The sequence below is a fragment of the Sminthopsis crassicaudata genome, chromosome 1 (assembly GCF_048593235.1).
Source record: "Sminthopsis crassicaudata isolate SCR6 chromosome 1, ASM4859323v1, whole genome shotgun sequence".
In the NCBI taxonomy this organism is placed as follows: domain Eukaryota; kingdom Metazoa; phylum Chordata; class Mammalia; order Dasyuromorphia; family Dasyuridae; genus Sminthopsis; species Sminthopsis crassicaudata.
The window spans coordinates 286,519,561-286,545,881 of NC_133617.1; the positions used below are offsets into that span (position 1 = coordinate 286,519,561).

The window sequence follows — 26,321 nt, forward strand, 5'->3', positions numbered from 1 at the left end:
GTTCTAGAAAGTGTCTAGAGGCACAAAAAAGGTCAGGGGGCTAGTCCATGGTCACAGAACCAGAATATTTTAGAAGTTAAGTATCTATCATTCTCTCATATTGCTTCTCATATTATATGTTTGCATATAAATTGCTAGATGTATAGCTACAGGAATACACCTATATAAATATGGGAATATTTTCATACTAGAGGTATCTGAAATTTTATTTGTCTTGGGGATTAACAAGGTTACAGGACCTTGAACATATAGTTTCTGCAGTCAAAAAAATTGATTACCAAATGGTGATACCAATATCCATGTATTTACATAGGAATATGTAAACTGTGTGTATGTGTATGCACACACGTACATATACACGACAATTTAATCATTTAAACCACTTATTTAAAAAAAATTATAGTCAAATAATTTCATAACTGGAAGAGACCCTTGTGGCAAACTAGTCCAATCATATATCAGAAAAAGAATTTCCTCCCAAGCATGCCAGAAGACTGATCATCTAGATTATTTCTGATGGACTTAGCCCTTTACAACAATGAGGTGATTCAGGCCAATTCCAATAGGTTTATGATGGAAAAAGCCAACTGCATCCGGAAAGAAGGCTGTCGGGACTGAGAGAAGATCACAACATAGTTTTTTTTACCTTTTTTGATGCTGATTGCTTGCTTTTTGTTTTCTTTCTCATGTTTTTTTCTTTTGATCTGATTTTTCTTGTGTAGCATGATAAATGTGGAAATACGAACAGAAGAATTGTACATATTTAACATATATTGGATAACTTGCTATCTAGGGGAAGGAGTGGAAAAAAGGAGAAAAATTTGGAACACAAGATTTTACAAGGGTGAATGATGAAAATTATCTTTGTATGCATTTTGAAAATTAAAAGCTATTATTTAAAAAAAAACAAAAAACTGATCATCTAGCTTTTGCTTAAAAGATAATGGAACTCACCAGCTTTCTGAGTTAGCTCTTTCCAGTTTTGTCACACTAATTGTTAGAAGGGGCAATTAGGCAGCACAGTGGATAGAGGTCAGGCTTGGGTCAGAAAGACTCATCTCCTGTGTTTAAATCTAGCCTTAGGCACTTACTGTGTGATTTTAGGCAAGTCACTTAATCCTATTTGCCTCAGTTTCCTTACCTGTAAAATGAGTTGGAGAAGAAAATGGCAAATCACTCCATTATCTTTGTCAAGAAAATCTCAAATAGGGTCAAGAAGAGTCAGAGAGGACTAAACAATAGTTGTTAACAAAGCTTCTTCCATCATATCTAAATTTGTTTTCAATTTTGCTCTCTGGGACAAGAAGAAATCTAATCTCTCTTCCACATGGCAGCCTTTTAAAAACATGAAGAGAACTATGTCTTGCCACTGGCCTCTGATGACTCTGTAGAAGAGCATGAGGCTGATGACTCTGTACAACTCTGCCTTACTTAAATCCTATTTGCTTGCAAGTCAAGACATTATCCTCTTGATACCATTGGTATTCTTTGAGAATGAGGATGAATATCTCATATTTAACTTGTGCAAACCCACAGATCTTTTTCAGATAAACAGCTTGTCTAGTCATACCTCACCTGTCTTGTACTTGTAAATTCAATCTATCTATATTTACACTGAATCCATGTAAAACTATGTTATTGAAGTTAAATTTCATCTCATTAGAGTCAATCAAATGTCTTAGGTTAAGATCTTTTTGGACCTTGTAGCTAGTGTGGTAGTTCTCTCATAGAGATCTGTGTCACTTGCATGTCTGAAAAGCATATATGTATGTCATTTTCCCAAGTGACTTCACTGCCATGGTGTCAGTCATCAGTCATAAATTTATCTTGATTTCTAATTATAATATAATCTTGACCTAGGCACTAGAAGCATTTTGAAAACAAAGAATCTTTTCCCCTTCCCAGTAATCTTAGGTTAGCTTTCACAGGTGACTCTGGGTGGACAGTCTACACCTTGAGGCAATTGTCAGTAAGACCCCTTATTTTTAGCTTTTCAGTGGGAAAAGTAGGAATGGATGTGTTGCAATACTCATAAATTTCATTATATTATCTTTCCTGCCAAACCTCTTCCAAACTTTCATATTTCCACAAAGGACATCTTTCCACTCTCCAGAGTTCTTAATTTTCTCATTATCCTTGATTCCTCAATTTAAAGTACTATCTTCAAAGTAACTAATAATCTTCTAATTGTCAAAATTTGGTTTCCTTTTTTCAATCTTCACCTTTTTTTTTTTTTTTTTTTTTTTTTTTGGTTCTCTCTTAAGTATTTGACTCTGGAGAGTATACTCTTCTATAATTATCTTTAGTTTGCAAAAAATGACATAAGTATGTCAATTGCAAAAACATATCTCATATTTTTAAAAACAGGAAACAAATTTCTAAACTGTTTAAAAATCTCCCAAATGAAGAGTTTCAGTGGGTTTTATATTTATTTTGTTAAATACATAAAACCATAAAACTTGATTAGTTTGTAAGAACAACCGAGTGACAAGAGGGAAAATTTTAAACTGAATTTTAATAAAATCCTTTATATAATTAGCAAATGAGATTAACAAATGAGCATTGTGATTTTGTATGCCAACAGTGTACTTTTTTCTCCCTATGGATCTATTTATCTTTGTGAAGTATCTTTGTCTGCTATTGAAACCAAATAATGAAATAAATTGATATTATAAACAATACTTCTGAATCATTATCACAAAATGATAAGCTCCCAAATTTAAGAATATTGAAGCATATTCTATAATACCATTCACTAAAATATCATTAAAATCATTAAGAATTTGAGAAAAGAGGACTATTTTTATTATTAACAAATCAATTTTTTTCATTTTTTGTTGTTGTGTAACCTCTAAAATGTCTATTTTATAAAAGTTTACATAAGATTTTATAAGAAAATATACATACATTAAGAGCATAATCAATTCCAAATGAATTTATTGAGAGGCATACGATCAAACACTTTAGAGATCATAAGTCTAGAGATAAGTCTAAAAGTTAGCCTTAATTTCCAAATTGTTTTTATCTCCTAAAATATAATCAGGCAAGTATGAAAGGAAAAAAAAAAAAAGATATGAAATACATGACATAAACAATTTCAAGTGTGGCTCAAGCCTGGTTATGTATGAGAAATGATAGTAAAAGCATCTACCTTTATAGAGAATTTTAAAATGTGTAAAGCATTATATATATATTATCTCATGAGTTTCATCATAAAGGATTTTATGGAGTAAAATTATTACTCAATTGTACAGATGAAACTGAGGCTTAAAAAAGATCAAGTATTTTGTTTGAGGTTGTAAAGTATGAATAGAATCCAAGTTAAGTGATTTTTCAAATATATTAAGAAAACTGTCTATACCATAATTTTAAAATAATTAGCCCAAAATATTTAGCAAGTGTAACTTTGAAATTAGAGTAGCTGTGTTTAAATCCTAAGTATTATTTATGTATTTACTTTAGTGACTTGGGATAAGCTAGTGAAACTTTCTAGGCCTTGTTTTCTTATCTGTACATATGAGGAGTTGGATGAAATGATCTACTAGGCAAAATGATGCAGTAGAAAGAGAATTAGCTTTGCTGTCACAGAACCTAGTTTAAATATCTTTTCTGATGCATCCTGACTATGCAAGTTACTTAACTTTCCTGCAGCTAAGTAAGTAACAATCTTGAAAGGAATCTAGATGTCTTCTGAATGCCATTCTATCTGCGATTCTGTGAGCTGAAAAGTTCTATTCATTTTGAAATATGACCCTGGGCCTCCCAAATGTTATAAAGTATAATTAAAGTAATATTTTAGAGTTCAACTTCTTTGCAGTAAAGAACATTCTTACTAGTTATTATTTATGAAAGTAAGAGAATAGCCATAATATTTTTGAGTATAAGCCCCCCCCCCAAAAAAAAATCCTTAGTTCATGTAATGGGCCAGAATTCTGGAAAAATGTACTTAAAACAAGGATTCTTACAAGGTGTTAACTCAAAGGAATTGATAATACAATGGTTATCTAGTTTTACATGTACTTAGTGCTTAATATAGTTCTACAAGATTGACACCTATTCTCCAAGATTGACACCTATGATGATGTAATTATAATAAAATATATGAGAGCCAACTAGGACTGGACAAGAGACATTCACTCCTTCTCCCTCCACCATGGCTGGCTGGCCTGTCCTTAATTTCTCCACTGAGACCAAAGCCTGTTTGAAGGACCTCCAGATAGCTAGCCCAGGCCCATATTCAGATTGTGAAGGAGACAATAAAAAATTTGGACTTTATCCCTGGCTATTCTCGTGGTGATTACTCAACTGAAATGAAGGCTAGTCCAAAGACCTCCAGAAAGCTAACCAAAACACTACAAGTTAAAATGGAATTGTTAAAAAAAAAAAAAAAAAAAAAAAAAAAAAAATCTAAAAATTGATTAAGTTCAAACTCGTGATATTTTTATTTTCAAGATTAGAATTTATGTAATAAATTTGATATAATGTAGCTTCCAAGGATTACTTCTTAAATATATCATCAGAGAGATTTGAAATAGTAAATCTTACATGCATTCTTAAGTATTTCCTATTTTGCTTAAAGAAGGCAGATTTCTATTTCTAGGGAGCGTTCACTTCTGACATTTCGATCCCTGACTTTAGTGGTTGCAGATTCTGCACTTCTGTGCCACATTTAGGACAAGTGAAGTACATGTCAAACAAGTAACTGCTTTTAATACAATAATAACAAAACACATGTACACAACCTATGGTATGAGGCATAGTGGGCCACTCTCCACAAAGGGAACATTCTTTGCCATGGATGGCTAATGTATCATCACTGTTAGGAATACCTGTGATAGGTATACACCAAGATGACAATTTGGCTTTCAACTTTTGGATATTAATAAGTGGTAAAAGAAAGATCAAAAATTCTGCAAAACCATGCCACAAAAGTTCCCTGTTCATGTACTCAAAGCCAACTTCTCGAATGTTTTGGGGTTTGCAAAATACAGATCGAATACCTAAAAGACGCTCTGTCAACGTAGCAAACTTTCCTTTTTGAAGGAAAATCAGAAAATTAACCAAACTACTTAATTTCAAAAGTCCAACAATAAAATTTGTACACTGTTTGATTTTATAGAATGATGCTAAATGGTGGTTACGGAATAAATCATAACATCTTTCTTCTAACCACCTTCCTCCAACTGTGCAAATAGCATACCATAACTTTTGATTTTTACTTAGTGGCTGATATTTCTGAGTTTGAGAAAAATCATTCTTGTACTGGATATTCATAATTGACTGTCCCACAGTGGCATTCTTGGAGTAAATGGTGAATCTCCATAAGAAAAGCCACAAAAATGCTTTTACCTCAGGTTCAAACCGGGATAAGAGCCCTGGCTTAAACCCATGAAAACAATGAGTAAACTGGGACCAAACTAATTGTTCCAGGGCTTTGTTTAGTTCCAGGGCATCCAACTGACTTATTCTCAATACAGGATTTGTGTGATCAGTACTCTTTCCATGGGAAGCCATATCTTCTTCACTTCAGGGCTCTGGTGAAAAAAAAAAAAAAAAGTAAACACATCTCAATTTGTTAAGGCTTAATAAATCTGTAAAAAGTATAATATTCATGTTCAGGGCATTCAGGACGAAAACTATAACTTTAAATAGTGCAAATATACTATAGCAACATAATTACTATAATTTATTAAAACTGTATCCTTTCTCCTATCTCATATGCTATATTTATATATTATATATGTTAAATGTTTATATTATATATTGTGTGTATACATGGGTGCACGTGTGCATGTGTGTGCATGTGTGTGCGTGTGTGTCCTAAATTTAGTTGATCCTTTAAGGATATTTAATTACCTTTTTTCAACAAACTATTTATAAGGCAGAATTGTCTCAAACTTTTTGCCAGATACTTTAAAATCTAGTAAAATAAATTAAAATTAAGAATATTTTCCAAATTATCTTTAAATTAATATAACTAATGGAGTGGTTTATCATCAGACTAAGGACAGCAAAGTATGTTTCACTGGATGTAGAGTTTATTTTCTAGACTGGAATTTTCCACATGTATACCTTTAAATGAGTAATTTAATTTTTAATTATTTACCTTTTCATTGATAAAGGCCAAGTAGCAGTGATAAGAGAGGTCAATGCTTATACTTCCTATCATTCTATTGGGAAACTGACAAGGAGAAATTAATTCTTTTCAAAACCCTATTCAAATAAATATAGTAATATTATCACTAAAATGCTAATTGGTATAAATTATATATAGGGAAAATTTTTCAAGGAATATTGAGAACAGTTTAGCACAAAATGTGATTCAGAAATGTGGTAAATTGTAGGGTCATTGGTATGAGGTAAAAAAGAGAACAAAAGTGTTGGGAATATGATAAATCACTAAAATGATGACATAGTTAAGTCTTTCCCTATCTATCCTACCTTTTTCCTCAAATTATTGTCCATTTACATAGTTAGCATCCTGAATAAGAAGCAGAAAAATATGAAGTATATATATTCACCTAATCTGAAGGACAGCGACTCTGGTATGATTTGCTGTAATAGGGTACTGCACTGGTATTCAATTGTTAAGCATCCACATTTTGACAGTATCACTGGAATGCCATAGCTTAGAATATCAGGATGAATCTAATAAGATGAAAATAAGATTAAAATTTTATACCTGAGTTAAAAAAATCATCTTTAAAAAGATAATATGGAAGAAGAGATAGACATTCATTTATCTGAAAAAAATTAAAAATTTAGGTTACTTCAGGTCAGTCATCAGTAAAAAAAAATGAAAGTCAAAAAGAAATACAAACTTCAGTGACATTAATTGAAGCACAGTATCCAAGACATTGGAATAAAAGTATAATCCTTCAAATGAGTAAATGAATTTATAAATGAAAAAGCTTTTATTAAGTATTCACCATGTGGCAGACATGGTGCAATGAAATCCAGAAATGAAAGTGATTTCACTCAAAGAGTTTACATTCAAATGGGAAAACAACACATACAGCAGAGTGGTGACCAGTGAAAGGCTGAAGAATCAAAGGAATGATAAATAAAGACAAAGTAGAGGTCACTATCAATATCTTTTTCAGAAGCAATGGCAGAATTGATTTGCTTATTGTTCTCCAGATAAGTAGTAGTAAGAGTGAGTGGGGAAGGGCAGAATATGTAATGTAATGAGATATCCCAAGATGTCTAGGATAGATGGATGTGAAACATGGAGTAGGTTGGGTCAGATATAGGTAGGGATAGATAAAAGGGGATGACTTGGAAAGGTCTCTTTCAAAAGGTGGGATTTGAGCTGACTCCTGAAGGAAGCCAGAAATCAAAGATGAAAAAGGAGTGAATTCAAGGCACGGAAGGCAGTTAGTAACAAGGCATGAAGTTGGAAAATGGGAATTTCTTTTGAGAGGAATGCAAGGAGATTAGAGACACTGAATCACAGAGTACAGGAAAGGAAGAGACTAAGAAGGAGGCAACTTGTTAATGGTTTTAAAGGCAGAACAAGGTTTTATATTTGATTCTGGAGGTGATAAGGAGCCACTGGAGTTTATTGAGCAGTGAAGGGGTGTGACATGGTCTGACCCAAGCTTTAGGCAACTAAATTGAAGGATGGAAAGACTTAATACAGTGAGACCAAAGTTACTGATATAGTTTAGGTGTGAAAGTGTTGAAGGCTGCTACCAGAAGGTGACTATGTAAGTGAAGTTGACAAATATCCAAGACATCTTTTACAGGTAGAAATGACAAGACTTGGAAACATTGGATATGTGGAGTGAGTGTGAGTAAGGAGTCATGGATATCATCAAGGTTACAAGCCTGGGTAACTGGACAGTGGGACCTTTATAATAACAGGGAAATTGGGGAGAGGTTTGGAGGGAGAAAATAAGTTCTATTTTGGACATGTTGAGTTTGAAATGTCTATGAGGCACAGATTTAAAGATGTAGTAGAGGTAATAAGTGATGAGATACTGAAGCCAAGATACTGAGTCAAAAAATTAGAGGAAGTAAATAAAGTAAAAAGGTTGACAAATATAAAATATGGATATAGAACTTGAAAGGGCTTTGAAAGTTATCTAATCCAACCCCCTCACTTTATGGATTCTTGAGGCACAGGAAGGCTAAGAAACTTGGCCAAAGTAGTCTAATTCCAGAGCCATCATTATAACATGCTGCCTTCAGTCTTAGGAAATCAATTTGTATCATCAATTTATAGCAATATTTAATGTAGAAGATTCCTAGTCTTTGGATTACTACCATGGACATGAGCTTCAAGTAGAGGGGAAGCTTGTGGGGTTTATTTTGTTCTAGAGCTATTCTGAAAGAGAAAAGTCTCTGAATTTGGGCTAATCCTGAAGATGCAGAAAATTCTGAGTTGGGGCAGCTAGATGGCACAGTGGATAGAGTGCTTGCCCAGGAGTCAGGAGGGACTGAATTCAAATATGATTTCAATATTTTAACACGTACTACTAGCTGTGTGACCACAAATCACTTATTTCCAATTGTCTCTCTCAAAAAAAAAAAAAAAAAAAAAAAAAAAAGGAAGAAAAGAAAAAGAAAAAAGAAACATAAAATCTTGATTTTAGACACTTAAAAATTTCTTCTTAAATGCTAATCTATTTCAGCAGAAATTGAGAGAGAGAGACAGAGAGACAGCGAGGCAGAGCCTGATGGTCTGATACTTCCTGAATCATTACAATGAAGCTACTTGATTTAAAGTAACTAAACCCTTTAACTAGGATATAAACTCCTTGTAAGTATTATTTAATTGAAAATATTTCTATCTCCAGTGCCTAAGAGAGGCAGTAGGTGCTTAATACATTCATGTTGATTCATGTGTGTGTACACACACACATACTTTTTTCTAATTGCTTCCTTTTGTCCCTCTACATGCACTGCTGATATTTGAATTTAGGAATAAAAGAAAAAGAGACATAATAGTTCTGTATGAGAAGTTCACAGGTAAGATTCTGATTGAAATGGTGATATTTTGATACTTTTATTTATAAAGAAAAGAAAGCAAAATATATTAATTTATTATTAAAAATGGACATTAGAAAAACTTCAGAAGAAGATAGGATAGTGTTGAAATTACTGTCAAATTTGCATTATTCAAAAAAAAATATCCCAAAATGTATGTAGTGGAGAAAAATACCAAACTGAACATGACAGGTATTTTCAGTTGCAAATACAATCTCCTTTTTGTTTTTCTGTATGTGTCCATGTTGGATATTGCTGATTAAGTTTATAATAACAATTTTTTAAAAGGTACCAATATTTTATAGAGCAGTCCAGTTCTCCCAAATATATATATCAGCAAAAGTATCTTGAAAGGACATTATAAAGAATGATCAAGAACACCAAAAAGAAACAACAGTGAGCTCCTCCATAGGGGTCAAAATTGAACTAGCCAAAAGCCTATGAATTCTTAGAGAATCATCATGAAAAGAGAGAAGGCAGCCTGAACTAATCTAAACGGTTTTTGCAGATATTCTTTATAGGTTGAGGTATATACAGGGAAAGATAGAATGGGCTGCAGTAGGCCTGTACCCAATCTGTCCTCAAACAGTCTTAAAAATGAGGGTTCTCAGAGCCGCAATGCACTAGGCGAGGCGAAAGTCAGCATAACTGAGGGTATGTCAGCTGTGACCTATTGAAGCAGCAATGGGGGTTACCCAACCAATCTCCCCAAGTCATTGCTAAAAGAGACACAACAGGGTAATGAGAACCATGGCACACTCAAAAGACACAGTAAGAGATAAAGTAAGTTCAACATCCAGGTATACACAAAAGGGTATAATGAAAGAGAAAAAGACAGGGAAGGGAAAAGGATGGGAACTTTGCAAAGAAGCCTAGGACTAGGATCATTTCTAACATCTAATCAGGGTCTGGCAGGGCCAGAAATAACTACCAGTTGGGGACTTTGTTAATATCTGAATTACAATTGAAGAGAAAGCAAAAGGTGAGATTTCAAAAGAAGGTGAAGCCTCATCCTAGAAACCCCAATCCAGAACTGTATTAGTATCAAGACTACAATAGAAACACTAAACAGAAACTGTACACCCCTGCAAGAGTTCATGAAAAATTAGAGATGGACATAACACAAAGTCCCAGTGCAGAAACTGAAGCTAAAAACATGAGCAAAGTAGCAAACAAAATAAAGAAATAACATGAGTTATAAGAGGCTCTCTTATAATCCCATATAATCAGAAAAGATTATATCCACAAGTATAAGAGATTATACCCATAAGTCTTAGAGAAAAGAAAAGTTTAGCCACAAGGACTTCAAAGATGGCTGGAAGAAATAAAGCAAAGGGTAATGGTTGAATAAATGATACTATGTGGGCATAATAATATTACTATACTGGAAGAAATGAATGGAAAGATGGACATTTTAGGAGAAATCTGGGGAAATATATGAACTAGTTCACAGAACAGAAGGCAGAGATACTCTTATTTAAACTTTGTTTCTATACCATTGTCTAGTATAGTGTTGTTTATAGTACACATACCTAACAAATAAAATGTTTTCCTTTTTTGGCTTCTTAGCAGGTACTATTCCTCTCCTCCAATAGCTACAAAGAATAGGAATAGAAAAATGAGCATTGGGACCAACAACCAAATATGATTGTTTATATTTATGCAAGTATGCATAAAGGTGATCTCATTGACTGCTTTTTGTCATCTTTGTATCCCAAAAAGCATCTAGCACCATTTATTACACTCAGCAAGTCCTCAATAAATAAATGTTGAATAAAATTGTTCATAAAAATTGTGAGACAGTGTAAGATACTTGAATATAATTTAACAAATATATATATATATCAAGTACCTATTATGTACAAATAATTATACTAGGTAATATACAAAAGACACAAAGATAAAATATGGTCTCTGCCCTCATGAAACTTATTATCTAATATAAAGCATCCTATGAATACTTAAAAGATAAATTATTATCAGTATAATTTTAGCACTATGCTTTATTACATTATAATCCCTTGACAAATAGCCTCCCATGTAACTGTAACTTCTCATTAATCATTCCATTCCATTCCATTCTTCTTTGTATTTTGAATAAATGATAGTTAACTGTGGCTGGTTCTGAATTAATCCAACTTTAAAAGTATTTATTAAACACTAATTATGTGAAAGGCACCATATGCTATATACTAGGGATACAAAGACAAAACAGTCAAAGTTTTCAAGGAGCTGGTATTCTATTGGGATAATAAAGTGTGTAAACAGGTAAGCATATACGTGATAATTTGATGAATTAGAGAATATTAACAACTATGAGTAACAAAGAAATGGCACATGTACCAAGCTTTGAATAGAGCAAGAGAATGAACTTAAGAGATGAAGTGAGGGAGAAGTGCATTCTAGGCATGTGGCTATGTGCAAAAGATAAAGTCCCACAAGAAATGAAGTACTAAATTCAAGGGACAACATGCACACAAAGTGGAGTAATACAGTAACATCCAAGAAGAAAGCCTGGAGAGAGACTGTATAGTCTTTAAATAAGTACTAATGCAGATATTTGTACAGGCTGTTGTTGGTCTGTCCTTCATTCTTGAAGAGGACCATGACATCAGGGGAATAATGCCATGACATGGAAGTGAGTTGGATTTAAGTGAGAGTGAGGTATGTAGTCATCAGTCTTACTTTCTTCTCCAGTCAGCTGAGTCCAGTAGCAAGATATAGATCAGGAGGGCTGGAGATGGCCTTGGATGCAGAGGAGACCTTAGCTATAAGGATATGCTGAAGGTACTAATAAAAGATGGCTATACAAACAGAGTAGTCAAATGTGAGCTATATGGATGTGATAAGATTTGGCAGCTGATTGAAAATGGGGATATTAGGGAGAGGACACAGGAAAGGATGACTAAAAGAATGAATCTGAGTCTTATGAAAAGCAGTTAAAGGAACTGAGGGTGTCTGACCTAAAGAAGACTGAAGGAGTGCATGACAGCAATCTTCAAGTATATGAAGAGTTGTCAAATGGAACAGAAACTAAACGTGGTGTTCCTGAAGCAGAAACAGCAAATGGAAGTTGCAAAGTGGTCACTGAAGCTTGACATAAGGAAAAACTTTCCAACAAAAAATAAAAACTTAAAGTGGAATAGGCTGCCGTGTGTGTGTGTGTGTGTGTGTGTGTGTGTGTGTGTGTGTGTGTGTGTGTGTGTAAAAGGCTGATTGACTCAATCAGACAAAGTAGAGGATTCTTTTTCAAAAATTTATCAGTCTAGATGGCCACTGAGCTCTCTTCTATTAAAAAAAATTCTGTGATTTCATGAAATGTTAACTATATTTTGACCACTCCCAACTATTTTCTTCCATCCATTTCACATATTTATTTACTTATTTTTAAATATGTAGCTCTCCCTCTTGTGCTCAAAAAGTATACTTTTTTAGAATTGGGGATTTTCTCACCTCATACTTACTTTTCAAACCTTTGCAATTTGATTTCTGACCTCATCACTCAATTGAAAATACTTTACCCAAATATCTTTTTTTTTTTTTTTACCCCTTTTGACTTTTCTATAGTATTTGACTCTGTAAATCACTGCTTCTATACTCTCCCCATACTGTGTTCTCATTACACTCCTCTCTTCTGGTTCTCCTACTTGCCTGACTGCTTTGCACAGTCCTTTGCAAGATTATCATCCAAGTCACTATCATCCATGGATGTGTTCAAGGCCATTCTTCTCTATTTCTTCTCAATGGTCCAGTTACTACTGATTTGTGTGTATTTACAGTCCCAGTCTGTCCCTTATTACCCATCATCTATGGAACACTTTCATTTTAATGTCCCATAGAAGCTTCAAACTCATTATGTTCAAAATATAACTTATCTTTTCCCCCATACCCTCTCTCCTTCAGTAATCTGTATTTCTAAGGAAGTTACCAAATCATTTCTGGTCATTGAGGTTTCCAACCTTAATCTTTTGTTCTTCCTTCTCTTTCAGTTTTCACATCCAATGAGCTATCTTGTCAATTCTTATTAATATATTCCAAATTAATGAATTATACATTTATGCCTTCTCTGCATTCATCTCAGTTTTGTCGCTTACCTTTTTTTACCCACACGATATAGTAACAGACCCCTAATTGTTTCCCTAGTTCTAGCCTCTGCCTTCAAAAAGGTGACAAATTCTTAAAATGTAGATTTGACCAAGTCACTAATCTACTGAAGAAATTGCAGTGACTCTTTGCTGTCTTGAGGACATAGTCCAAACTTCTTAAGCTTCCTTAAACTTAAGGAACCTTAAAACTTCCAAACTAAATTTTTAGACTTATGGCACATTACACACTCCCACTTCTACTCAAACTTACCCACTGTACTGTTCCCCTTGCATGTCATTCCATACCTCCCCTCTATGCCTTTTGCCTGGAATGCACTCTTCCCTCATCTTCACCTCTAAGAACCTTCTACTTGTTATATTCTACAGGAAAGCCTATCCTGATCCTGGCAGTTAATATCTTCTCCCTGGAAATTCCTTTGTACACAAGATATTCCAAAGGCCTTAGTGTACTTTTTAGCTTAAATAAGATTACAACTGTATAAAGACGTTTAGGACACTTAGTGTATTTTGAATTAAATTTTCTGTGCCCATGAACAACAGAATATAAATTCTCTGAAGATAGGGATTATTTGATTTATGTTTCTATATCCTTGGCAGTTAACACAATGCCTGGCACAAAGCAAATACTTAATAGACGCTTACTGAACTGGACTAAATTGATTGCTATGTTTTTATTTCACTTTACAATGTTGCTAATCTACCTTGATTTCAGCAGAATATTTTTTGGGGGTGGGATTCACATTTTTCTTTATTTCAGACATATTATTTCATGCTTTTAACATTTTTTTCCCTTTCCCTGACCTTTTAAGATCCTAAAAATTGAGCTTGGTCAAATATTTCCAGTCAATATAAACTGGGGGGAGGGGGGAAATCCAACCACAAACAACTATTATCTATTTAGTAAAGAATACCCTAAATTGAAGATATGTGATAGGAATGCTTAAGGCAAAAAGAAAACTAGATAAAAGGTATAACATCTACCAAAGTTAGGGTGATTAACTTGTCACATAAATATGTTTAAGACAAAATGATCCTGCACTAAAAACTATTAAAGAGGTCTCCTGCTGACATTTTATCACCAGGCATGTCACGTTGCTTTTCTTTCATTGAAAAACAACTGAAAATCAGTATACAAAGAATAGTTATAACATCTTTTAAAAAAAATACATATCTTATTTTGTCTCAAAAAATCAAAAGCACCTTTTATATAGCATATTCCATAACCAAAACAAATTAATGTATATCACTGAGGAAATAGGAATTTCTCTGGATGTATTTTAGAGCTTTTATTGAGTATTATACAAATTATGAATGAATATATTTTATTTAGAAACATGTTATTGACAGAAATTTATCAATAATAATGTGGGTATTGTCAAGGGCCTGTCAATATTAATGTAATTATGATTAAGAGGATAACATGGATTTTAGCTATAATACCCAGTAACATCTCCTACATTGCTGCTATCAATATAAGCCATTATTATTGACTTGTTCTGAGACTCTCAGTACTAGATGTATTACCATTAGGCATATTTGTCAATGTGTACTGCCTACAAAAATTCTACATTCAAATTTACAGGTCTGTAAACCTTGTCAGCAGAAATACATGATTCCCAAATAACATCCAAGGTATTATCTGTTCCATGACCTTCCTTGCTCCTGCCTCAATACATATTTACATATAGAGAAGCTATACTATTCCAATTCTACAACTAATTTCTAGGATGTCATGCTCCTTTAATTCTTCTAGTAATCAAAGAGGATGAGCCTGAAGGTTTCATTAGCCACTTCAGTTTTTTTAAAAAGGGGAAGGGGAAACATACACACAACTAACCCTAATTTAAAGAGTAAGGGACAGTTATGCAAATTTAATTTTACGATTGGAGATTGCTAAGCTTCTTGCTCATACCCAAATATTTTATTTCCTTTGTGTAGTCAGATAGATTTACTGTCTATTGTATTGAAATCAATACTAATAAATGGGACATGCATCAAAGAGGGATTTAGCAGGACAGCTATTCCCAGAACACATTACAAGCATGGGTAGAAGAGGACAAGTTATCACTAAGTCTCATTATGAACAGTGTGACTTTCTGGACAGTGAACAGGACTGGAAGTGGGAAAATGAGTTCAAAACCCACCTCTTTCACTGACCTATTAAATGATTTTATGTAAGACAGCTTTTAATCCCCTTTACTTCTTCCAGTCTCTTATCTCCTTTAGAATGAATAGGAAGGAGTAACCTAATAAAGATGTAGTGCTTGATTATTCTAAATGCTAATGCTCATTTAAAAATTATGCAGCTATAACTTTAATAAAGAATGCTTAACATGATATTATTTTTAAAAAACAGTTCTGTCACCTTAATTTAAAAGCGTTTGTCAATAGTGCTGTATTTTATAAGTTACATTTTCTAAGAACAGAAGATCTTTTGGTGAAAAGTTAAAGACAATATCAACATCTTTTATATTTTATTAATCTTTTTGAAATCAAAAACTTTTTTAAAACTACATAAAAAGTAGTAGTCCTTTGAGTTGTTTTGGTCCTGTCCTCCTTGGACCCCTTTTGGGTTTTTTTTGGAAGAGATAATGGAGTGGTTTACCATTTTCTTCTCCAACTCATACAGATGAAAAATTGAGGCAACAAAGTCCTAAAAACTTGCTTAGTGTCACATAACTAGTATGTGTCTGAGCTATGCCATCTAGTTGCCCAGTAAAAGTGGACATACCTGCACATATTTGCACTCAATCTCCAGTACCATTTTAATTGAATATCAATGTTTTACTATTCTTTCTATAACTGTGAAACAGAAGAATCTTGAAAGGGAAGAAATATTGTAGAAATGATGCTTGAATAATCAAAGAACAAGGTTTTATTTAAGACTTCTGTTTTAGTTTCAGCTCTGTCGTTGACATTCAATATAAGTAATATATGCCTTAGTCTTTTTATCTGTAAAATATTCACCCTACCATCCTTACAGACTTGAGATCTTTACATTTAAATCTCATAAAGAGGAGAAAAACCAAAGATAATAAATAGTAAAACAATTATTTTGACCTTCAAAAGTACATAATGGAAAGCACAGATACAGGGAGGGAAAGAAATTGCAGTAGTAGTAAAAATCAAAGAACAAATGAGATGTCTACATTAACAGGATAAGGTGATGAAGGAAAAAAGAAAGATCAGGTAAGAAATAAAGCCATCCCCAAAAGATATTTAAAAGAACAAGAAAAATATAAAGTGGAGGTATGCTCAAAAGATAAAAATAGTTACATTAAAATGACATGGAACAAATAAGAAGCTGAGGATAATGGAGGGAATGGGTTTTTTTAAATTTATTTAAATAACAGAACTCTTTCAGAAGCCAGAATAGTTACAGATATAGGGGCAAGGGCATGGGCCCATGCCAGGATTCTAATCAAAGGATGAAGAAATAAGTAATTTAGAGGCAGACGTCATAGCCTGAGAAGTAAACAGTAAGATTAAACTGTTGGAAGGAAAGTGCTCTAGGGCCTAATTACCCCACAGCTGAGTACAGCAAGACTTTTGAGGACTGTTTAAGCAGCTGTCTTTGGCAGCAATTTTCAATGGCATATAGGAGAAAGGCAAAATGACCAAAAATGAGACAAGAGCTATTAATAATGAGAATTTAAAATGAGGAAAGGGAAAGTACTAGAAATTGAGACCACTAGTATTACTCAACATCATACAAGACTTATGCCACTATTAGGCTATAAATGACTGTAAGACTAGAATTTGGGATGATACATGAAATTTAGAGGTCTGCCATTAAGGTATGAAAAAATGACTAGATTTTTTTTTATTGTAATTATTAAGACTAACAAACTTTTGATTATTCAAACCATGATTTTATTTTCAAGATCACAAAAAAGTAGAATGCCAGGCAATGAACTATGAAGATATTCTATACAATAAGGGTAATAAACGAACATGGTTTATATTATTTGCAAGGAATCATTACCAAATGTGAGAAGAAGACTAAAATGAAAAAATACAAAAAAGAGTAGGTCCATTTTAGCCCTCTAGCAAATATCAAAGTGCCAATAAGAGAAAAAGTGAAAATGGTGTGTTCCTCTTCACCATAGAAGGCTTCAAGCAGAACCTAATGGCTATTTGTCAGGTATATTATAAGTGGTTATTTCTTTTCAGGTAGAAGAAGATGGTCCCAGGATCACTTCTAATTCTAAACTGTCAGGAAAATAATAAACATAAAAATAAACATGTAAACACAAACATGTATACACATTCACATATATATTAGTATGGCAGAGCACAAAAAGCACTGGTATGAGAATAAAAAACCAGGTTCTAGTGTTGGTCCTGCCACTAATCTGTGTCAGTTGTTTGGTCTCTGTAGCTAGTTATAAAACTCTGTGATTTTTGTTATTTCATTACTTCTCTTATGAAACAATATTTCTAAGAGGGAGAAACAAGAGAAAAAAAAGATGATAAGGAAAGATGTACAAATGCAATAAGAGAAACTGTTTTAAAAGAGGGGAGATCCATAACACAAAGAGATTAAAGAATAACTAAGTGGATAGACTAAAAATCAAAGAACAAAAGTAAGAAACAGACAGAAAGGGAAGAGAATAAATGAAGAGAACAAGTAATCTTTCTTACAAAAAAGATGTACAGAAAAAAGAGGAAAAAACCCTAAAAAATAAAACTGAAAGGAAGTAGATGAAAGAAGATTTTGGTTGTAATACTTAATTGAGAAGGGAAAAAGAAAAGGAAAGAAAATGGGGGAGAATTAAGTAAATAAATAAAAGAAATATAAATTAGGAAAAACTACAAAACTAGGGGAAAGGCTAAGAAAAAGAAGGGTGGGGAAGGTGGGTAAATAAGTTAAGTGCTTGTGGGAATAGGGTTGCGACAATATAGATTAGGCAAAACTAATAGTAGAGCCAACCCTTCCTCCTTCCCCTCCCTCAATTTTTTTTTTTAATGCTAGAACATTAATAGAGGAAAATGTAAATATAATTCTCATAACTTTAAATGGGAGATTTAAAAAATTAAATGGGAGATTTAAAAAATTGTGTGACCTTGGGCAAGTCATTTAATTACAATTGCCTTTCCTTCCCCTTCCCCACCCAATGTAAATGGATTAAACAACACAATAAAATAAGAATGACAACAATATTATCTTATGGTTTCAAGAGATATAATACAAGTAAAGATATACACAGAATAAAAACAAGAGCCTAGAACAAATTATGCATAAAAAGTAAGAATTGCAATCATGATATTAGGCAGAGCAAAAACAAAAATCTACAATATGAAGAGATAAACGAGGAAAATAAATTGTACTCAAAGGAACCATAAGCAAACCAACATTAACTTTTGTGTTCCAAATATCATACTTAACTTCATAAAGGAAAAAAAAACTGAATGACAAATAGATATAATGACAGAAGGAGGCTCTAATGTCTCTCTTTTGGATTTAGACAAACCTAACAAGATAAATGAAAAGAAAGAGATAGAACTTGGGGAAACGAGCTAAAAGATTTACAGTGTCTTCTAAGTGGAACAAATGTATTTCTTAGGTTTATAAAAACTGACCATATGCTTAAAGCACTGAGATATTCCAAACAAATGTGAAAAGAGAAAAAGTAAAGACATCCTTTATGAATCAGAATACAATAAAGACTGTAATCAATTCAGAGAACACAAAGGACACCGATCCAAATGAAAACTTAATAATGAAATTCTAAATAATGAATGAGTCAAAGAAAAAAAAATCACAGAAGCAATAATTATGTGAAAGAAAATAATTATGTAAATATATAAACCATATTAGTAAAACTAAAAAAGATAACCAAATATGCATTAAAAATGAAAATGTCACAACAAAAAACAAACAAAAGAGGGATAGAAAATCACAAGAGAAATAGGAAAAAAATAGGGGAAAAAATGGATTGAGATTAGAGAAATTTAAAAAACAAAACAAAACCCCAAACTCAAAAGTGGCTTTTTAAAAATATTATTAAAATTGATGTGTTTAACCACTCAGATAAAAAAAAAAAAAGAGAGAGCTGAACATCAGAATAACAAAGCAGCAAATAAATGAAGTCAAATCAAACTCAGAAGAGGTAAAAATGATTAGAATTTATGGTCCACATTTACATGCTAACAAAGCTGTAAATACAAAATAGAGGACCATCTTCAAAAACATAAAATATCAAAACTAACAAAAGATAAGACATCTTAAGCAATCTAATATCAGAATAGGAAATACAACTAAACTGTAAAGGAGCTCTCAGAAAAAAGGAAGAGAAAAAGAAAAGTAAAAACTTCTGATGGGTACACAGTAAAATTCTATCAACTTTTAAGGAATAAACCAACAATTAGTACATTATATTATTCTCAAAAATTGAAGAAGAAAACTTATTAGATTTTTTTTTTATGAGATAAAGTCTCATTAGGACATAGTCTGAATAGCTAAACCAGGCAGATAAAACATCAAAATAGCTTAGACCAAAAATTAATGAATGTTGATTCAAAATTGTAAATAAAAATCTTGTTGGACTATTGCAATTCATCAAAAAAATAATTCATTATGATGAAGTTAGCTTTACATAAGGAATATTAGGAAAACAATCCATATAATTTTTAATATTATAAGCAAAAAAGTCCAAAACCATATAATTATCTTAATATAGACTGGAAAATCATTTATCAATGTATAACACTCAGTGTTAAAATCATACAAAGTATAGTATAAAGAAATATTTTTTGTATCATTAAAAATATATATCTAAAACCAAAAATGAGCATCATGTTCAATGGAAACTCCTAGATGCTTTGCCAATAAATCACAAGGATTTGCTAGCTATTTACCTGCTAATATTTAGTAAAAGTTCTAAAAATGAAAGCGATAGCATTAAGATCAGACAAAGAAGTTCAAGATGTAAAGACAGGCAAAGGGGACAACATTATCCGTATTTACTAGTGACATAAGGGCTTATTTAGAAAATTCTATTGAATCACCAAATCTATGTTAAAAAGGAAGGCTTTCTGGTTGAGATGAGGGAGAAGGATAAAGGGAAATTAATCTGAGGCAGAAATAAAAGATATCAATAAAATCTACTTATAAAATAACAACCTTTTCAAATTTGCAAATGATAGAAAAATAAATTAAAGCAACTCTGAATTTTTACTTCACATACCTTGCAAAGTGGCAGCAAAAACAAGAAATGGATAAAGTATTGATTGTAGACAGTAGAGGAAGACAAGCATACTCATACATTGTTGATGGAGCTGTGTTTTGGTCTAATCACTTTAAATACAACTTGTAACTATACTATACTTACTAGTATAGAAGCCAAAATAATGACTTCTCTAAAGTTGTTTCATTATTATAATTTGCACTGCATGTTCCCATTGGGCTTGAACTAGTGATCACATTTTACAGAACGATAACTTCAAAATGTGTGAATTTGAATACATGTGACCATTTTAGGGGATTCATTATTTGCACTACTCAGGATCTAGCTATATGTTTTTTAAAAGTGACTTAAAATGTCCGTAACTTTTGCCCTGGAGATTCCATGGTTAAAGAGCTATCTGAAGGAGGTCAATGACAGAAAGACTTGTATCACATCAAAACATTTATAACAGTACTTTTTAGAAATAGCAAATAACTGGAATTAAGGCACAAACCCACAGCCCACTAACCTGGGAATGACTACATAACTTGTGGCAATTTTAATGAAATACCAAATCAGAGAAACAGGACAAAACTGGTAAGAATTCATATAGAATGAAATAAGCAAAACTAGAACATCACTATATATCAGAAATGGGGGACTTTTTTTTTTTTCTACTAAGACCCATCTGGATATTCAAAATATTATTTGTGGGTAATACAAAATTATCAACTTCAAGAACTCAAGCAGTGGGAAGTTGCTGTCACCTGCAATTGCTTTGGCAGGGTCAGATGAAATGATTTCGTCAGCCTTATATATAGTCTGCAGGCCAGACATTCACCACCCTGCCAAATAAATCAAAAAGCATTTATTAAGTGCCTACTTTATAACAGGAACTATGCTCAATATAAAAATGAAAATCAAACTTGGCCCTTGAAAAGAATAGAAAGAAAAGGTACTTTCCTTTCTCTATGGATAAGAAATATTTTACTGTCATAGATGGTCAAATTATTAGTTTTGCTGAACTGTTTTTTTAACCTCTATTTCTTAAGTTTCATTATAAGAGAGAGCTTGATGAGTAGAAAAGATAAATTCTGAAAATATGAAGAAAAAATAAAAGGTATTAATAGAAATAAATTTTTTTAAAAAGGCATCCTAGCTCAGGGGTGATCATATTGAAATAAACCTTACTTCACTCTAGTTTAGAATCATCTTTCAGGCAGTCATTTCTTCGGCTCTGATTTGAATCCGAGTACAGACAGAATCATCAATCAGATTAATACCATATTATGTTTCAGTGTTTGTGACCCCGTTTAGGGTTTTCTTGGCAAAGATTCTGTATTGGTCTACCACTTTTCTTCTCCTCTTCTCCATTTTACAGATGAATAAACTAAGGCAAATAGAGTTAAGTGACTTGTCCAGAGTTATACAGCTTTTGTCTGTGGTTATATTGCAACTCAACTCTTTCTGACTCCAGACTCAATGCTCTATCTATTGTGCTACCTAACTACCCAATATTATTATGGCTAACATGTGCCAGTGGTGTAGTGAAAAGTAATGGGCATAGGGTCAGAAGACTTATTTTTCTGAGTTCAAATCCCACCTCAGACATTTACTTAGCTGTGTGACCTTAGGCAAGTATCTAACATCTTTGATCAGAAAACTCCAAACGTAGTCACAGAGTAGGATATTTTTGAAAAACATGTGCCAGCAATGATGCCAAGTGCTTTACAAATATTTCATTTGAATTAAGTCCCAGACATCTATAGGAATACTGGGATTGACAAAAACCAAAAATCTTTGAAATCTGAGAGAGCAAGCAGGTTAAGATTGTGGAAAGAACTGTGGAATTAGTCAAAAAGCCTAGATTCTATTTCCAGCTGGATAAGGTTGTCCAAGTCACAAAATGGGCCCACAAGTGTAAAGAAAGGATAACAATATTTATGATACTTATCTCATAGGACTATTGTGAAGTTAAGATGGGATAATGTATATCAAGTAAATTGCAAATTGCAAAGCAATGTGTTGGTTATTATGTAATTATAAAATAAAGCCAGGAAAATCTGATTTTATTTATTTATTTATCTGAAGGCCTGCATTGTGGAAGGGGAATATGACTTATTTTCTTTGGTCTCAGCAATAACCAAATATAAATAGAAGCTGCAAAGAGGCACATTTAGGCTTAGTGAAAGGAAAAAAAAAAACAAAAACAAACAAAAAAAAAAAAACCCACAACTTCCTAACAAAGCTGTCCAAAAATGAGATGGGCTGCTTCAGGAAGTAATAGATTCCCTCTCTTTGGAGGTCTTCAAGCAAAGTTGAATGTCTATTTTGAGAGTATGTCATAGGAGTGATTCCTTTTTGGCAAGGATTAGATTAGGTTATTACCAAGGTCTCTATTTTGTGATTCTGGAAAACAATAGGTAAACTTTGACTTAAAAGATAATGTTTATAGGTTCTGGAAAAAGAAAATGGGAAAATTAAATAACAAAGAATAAAAACCTTAAGACACAAAGGCTTTCAATATCAGTAAAAACACTGAATCATATAAGTATGTTAAAGTCAGAAGAGATACTAGCAAGAATCAATTGAACAATAATTCAGTAAGTATTATGAAGCACCCACTACATACCAGGCACTGTGCTGGATTTTGGGAATACAAAAACAAAAGTTAAATAGTTCATGCTCAAGGATTTTACATTTTATTAAGGAAGACAACTTTTGCATATATAAGTACATAAAGAATGAATAAATATATGAGGCAGCTAGGTGGCACAGTAGATACCACACTGGCCCTTGAGTCAGAAGGATTCCGGTTCAAAAGTGGCCACACACAATTGATACTTAATAGTTGCATGACCCTGGGCAAATTACTTAACCCTAACAGCCTTGTGGCATTAAAAAAAAAAAAAAAAATACAAATTAAAGCAATCTAATTAAAAAGCAAAGTACTAACTGAGAGGTCATTGGGAAAATAGAGATATGTTTGATAGTGCTTGTAGAAGGGAGTTCTGAAAAAAAGGAAAGATAAAATAAGAGGGAAAGAAAAAGAAAAGAAAAAATTAGAAACCTTGGGATTATTATTTTAGTACTATTTGTTACTGAGCTGTTCCATACTTGCAAAATAGGAATAATACTTGCACTTCCTAGATGATGGGGGATAACTTGAAGATCACATGTATGGACATTTACTTCTCTTTAATTTAAGCTTTAGAAGAAACTAATAAGTGATTAAATAGGGATTTAAAAAAAAATTTATAGCTTAGTGATAATTTAACAAGCATTTATTAAGTATCTACTATGTGCTAAGTAAAGAAAAGCAAAAAATAGTCCTAGTTCTCAAGAAGTTCACAGTCTAATGGGGAGACAACATGCAAATTATGACATACATCAAGATCTATACAAGATAAACTAGAGATAATCTTTGAGACAAGGCACTAGCATTAAAGAATTAGGTTTCTCTGAGAAGATAGGGTTTTAGCTGAGAGCTGAAGGCTACCAGGAAAGCTAAGAGCCAAAAAAGAAGGAAAAAATTCCAGGCATGAAGGACAGGTAAGGAGATGTGATGAACAAACAAGAGGCCAGTGTCACTAAGATGTGGAAAAGAGTGAGCTGCAAGTTAAATTATAAAAGATACAAAAAATGGAAATAATTTTTATCATAAAAATCCTGGGACAATTACATGACAAAATAGGTTAAAAGTCTTTCAAAAGTACCAAGCTTGCTCTCTATCTCTGTCGGTCATTATATACAGCAATTATGTTTGCAGGAATCTCAGATAATCTGTTTCAACCACAGCATTTATCAGATTAGGAGATTTGGGACCAGACAAGTTAATTGACTAGCCCAAGTTCACATCAGTTAGTGATGTGACAGGAAACTTATTTGCTTAGTTGCTCATCACCTCAGACCACACAGGGAAAGTAAAAACACGGACACAGTAAGATATGAGGAGAGGAGGAGGAAACTTTAGATACATGTCTATACGTGTGATGTTCAGGCTACCCCCCATTATCTGGGAAGTGCAAATATTATTCTTATTTTGCAAATAAGGAAAACAGCTCAGTAACAAATAGTACTAAAACAATAATCGCAAGGTTTCTAATCTTTTAATCCAGATCTTTACATTAGTTTGCCTTTTTCTGCAAAATAGATGTTACTCACATTATCTTGAAAGCTGTTCATAGGTTGTGCTCTGCTCTGACTCTTTATTGCCATTTTCTCTTGGATACAATGCAAACAATCTTAGATGTTTGTTACCTTTTTTTTTTTTCTTAACAAACACTAAGATTATGCTACTTTTTTTTTTGTATGTGTTCCATGAAAGTGACAAGAGAATGACACATAGTAGCAAATGCTTTTTGTTTCATTCATTCATTCATGCCTACTTTCAGTGTCTCCTACAAGTTATTCTACAGTCTCATCTCCAAGACTTTTTGTCCTGTTGACCGTGCTTTAAACGCACTCCCCCTTCACTTGCACCTCTTAAAATCCTTCATCAAATCAATTTTAACTCTAGAGCCATTTATTTTCCAGAGATGCTTATCTGCTTAGAGGCTAACATTCACCTGGATCTGTCTACTTTTTACCTATTTTATATGTACTTATTATTGTATACTGTCCCCAATCCCTCCCCTTCAAAACGAAGCTAGTAGCAAGATGCCTTACAAATATTATCACGTTTGATATTCACAACAACTCTGGATGATGTTATTAAGATTTTCATTTTAGAGTTTAGTAAATTGAGGCAGATAGGAAATAAAAAACTTGCTCAAGGTCACTCAACTAGTCACATCTGAACTCTAGGCCCAGCACTTAAGTGCTTTTGTTTTTTTGTTTTTTAATTTTTGTGACTGGATTTTGTTATATGGCTGGAAGATGTAAGGAATTTAGTAAACACTTGTTAATTGATAGGTCACTTTATGCCACTGCAGGGACTGTTGAAAAAAATTATTTTAAGTATGGAGCAGTACTTTATTAAAGTAAAAAAAGTGACACTGCAACTTCTGGCTTCCGAATTGTACTAAATGCCATCAAATTCCTTCCTCTTCCCCCTTTGTAAGAAACTAGTTTTCAAATAATTGACCCCTCTGTTAGCCAGTTTCCATTCTAATTATTTTTGCGTAAATGGAGAAGTCCCTGAAGTATGCTTATTGAAAAATATTAGGAATTTGCTCCCGAGAAACGGTAGCGGAAAAGACAGGGGACTCCTCTATCCAATAATGAGGCGGGCACTGTCACAGGGCCTTCAGGGATGCGAGAGGCCAGGGCCTGGAAGAAGCCCTCAAGCCGCAACGCGGCCGGGCCGGGCGGACTGGAACTCCTGGAGGAAGCCTCGGGGCGAAGCACAGCGAGCGCCCAACGCGATCCTCCGAGCTCTCGGACTTGGCCTCGGGCACTCCAGGGGGTCAAGGAGCGAGCTGCAATTTCCACCAGGTTTCCTCTTCCCCGCCCTCCGTAGTCGGGGCACTTATGTTTGCTCCTACCTGGAAGAGAGGAAGCCGGTCCGCGGGTGTAACCACGCAGGCCAGAGCTCGCGGACCGGGGACCTAGAAGGGGCAACTCCCCGAGAGAGGACTAGGCGATTGGCCTGCCGGCTGTCAATCATCGCATGCTCACGCGCTGACACCAAAGAGCCGACGCCGGTCGGGATGATGTGGGAGAAACCACGGTCCAGACAGAGTTTCTCGGAAACATTCAGTGAATGTTTTCCCCTCCCCCCCAACCGTCCCCCCGCCTCCCACTCACTAATCGACCTCGGCTCCCAAAGGGACATACTTCCGGAACCTGGGGCTTCCGGATCGACTCCGGACCCGGAAGTAGCTGAGCCAAGGGGAGCACAGGAACATCTCTCCAAACACACGCACCCCCACATACACACACCTCCCTGTATCTCACCCCCCCCACACACACACACAGACCGCACTCCACCCTCTTTTATTGACTCCGGGACTAGGGTCCAAAACGAACTAAGAAACGCACCTAGAAGAGCCAAAAATACGATTTGTACGTTCAAAGGTGCTATGATTGGTCAGTCCGCCACGTGGAGACAAAA

At 33.7% G+C, this 26,321-nt stretch overlaps 1 protein-coding gene across 7 annotated transcripts; it reads right to left on the reverse strand.

Annotated features, from left to right (window-relative positions):
• Nucleotides 1-2,497: 2,497 nt before the first annotated feature.
• PEX2 (peroxisomal biogenesis factor 2) lies at nucleotides 2,498-25,975 on the reverse strand. 7 transcript variants are annotated; one of them, XM_074278932.1, is made up of 4 exons: nucleotides 25,753-25,975; nucleotides 10,524-10,586; nucleotides 6,522-6,648; nucleotides 2,498-5,534 (listed from the first exon to the last, which is right to left on the reverse strand). In XM_074278932.1, exon 4 carries the CDS (start codon nucleotides 5,512-5,514, stop codon nucleotides 4,597-4,599), a length of 918 nt encoding a protein of 305 aa, XP_074135033.1. In that variant the 5' UTR covers nucleotides 5,515-5,534; nucleotides 6,522-6,648; nucleotides 10,524-10,586; nucleotides 25,753-25,975; the 3' UTR covers nucleotides 2,498-4,596. The 7 variants fall into 7 exon arrangements, with proteins under 7 accessions (XP_074135033.1, XP_074135031.1, XP_074135035.1 ...); XM_074278930.1 differs by lacking the exon at nucleotides 10,524-10,586 and adding an exon at nucleotides 21,034-21,111 and having other exon boundaries at nucleotides 25,753-25,891; XM_074278934.1 differs by lacking the exons at nucleotides 6,522-6,648; nucleotides 10,524-10,586 and adding exons at nucleotides 6,683-6,743; nucleotides 21,034-21,111 and having other exon boundaries at nucleotides 25,753-25,891.
• Nucleotides 25,976-26,321: the final 346 nt, after the last annotated feature.

Excerpts from the sequence above, each read along its gene's own strand:
- PEX2 (XM_074278932.1), bottom strand. The coding sequence starts at position 5,514 with ATGGCTTCCCATGGAAAGAGTACTGATCACACAAATCCTGTATTGAGA.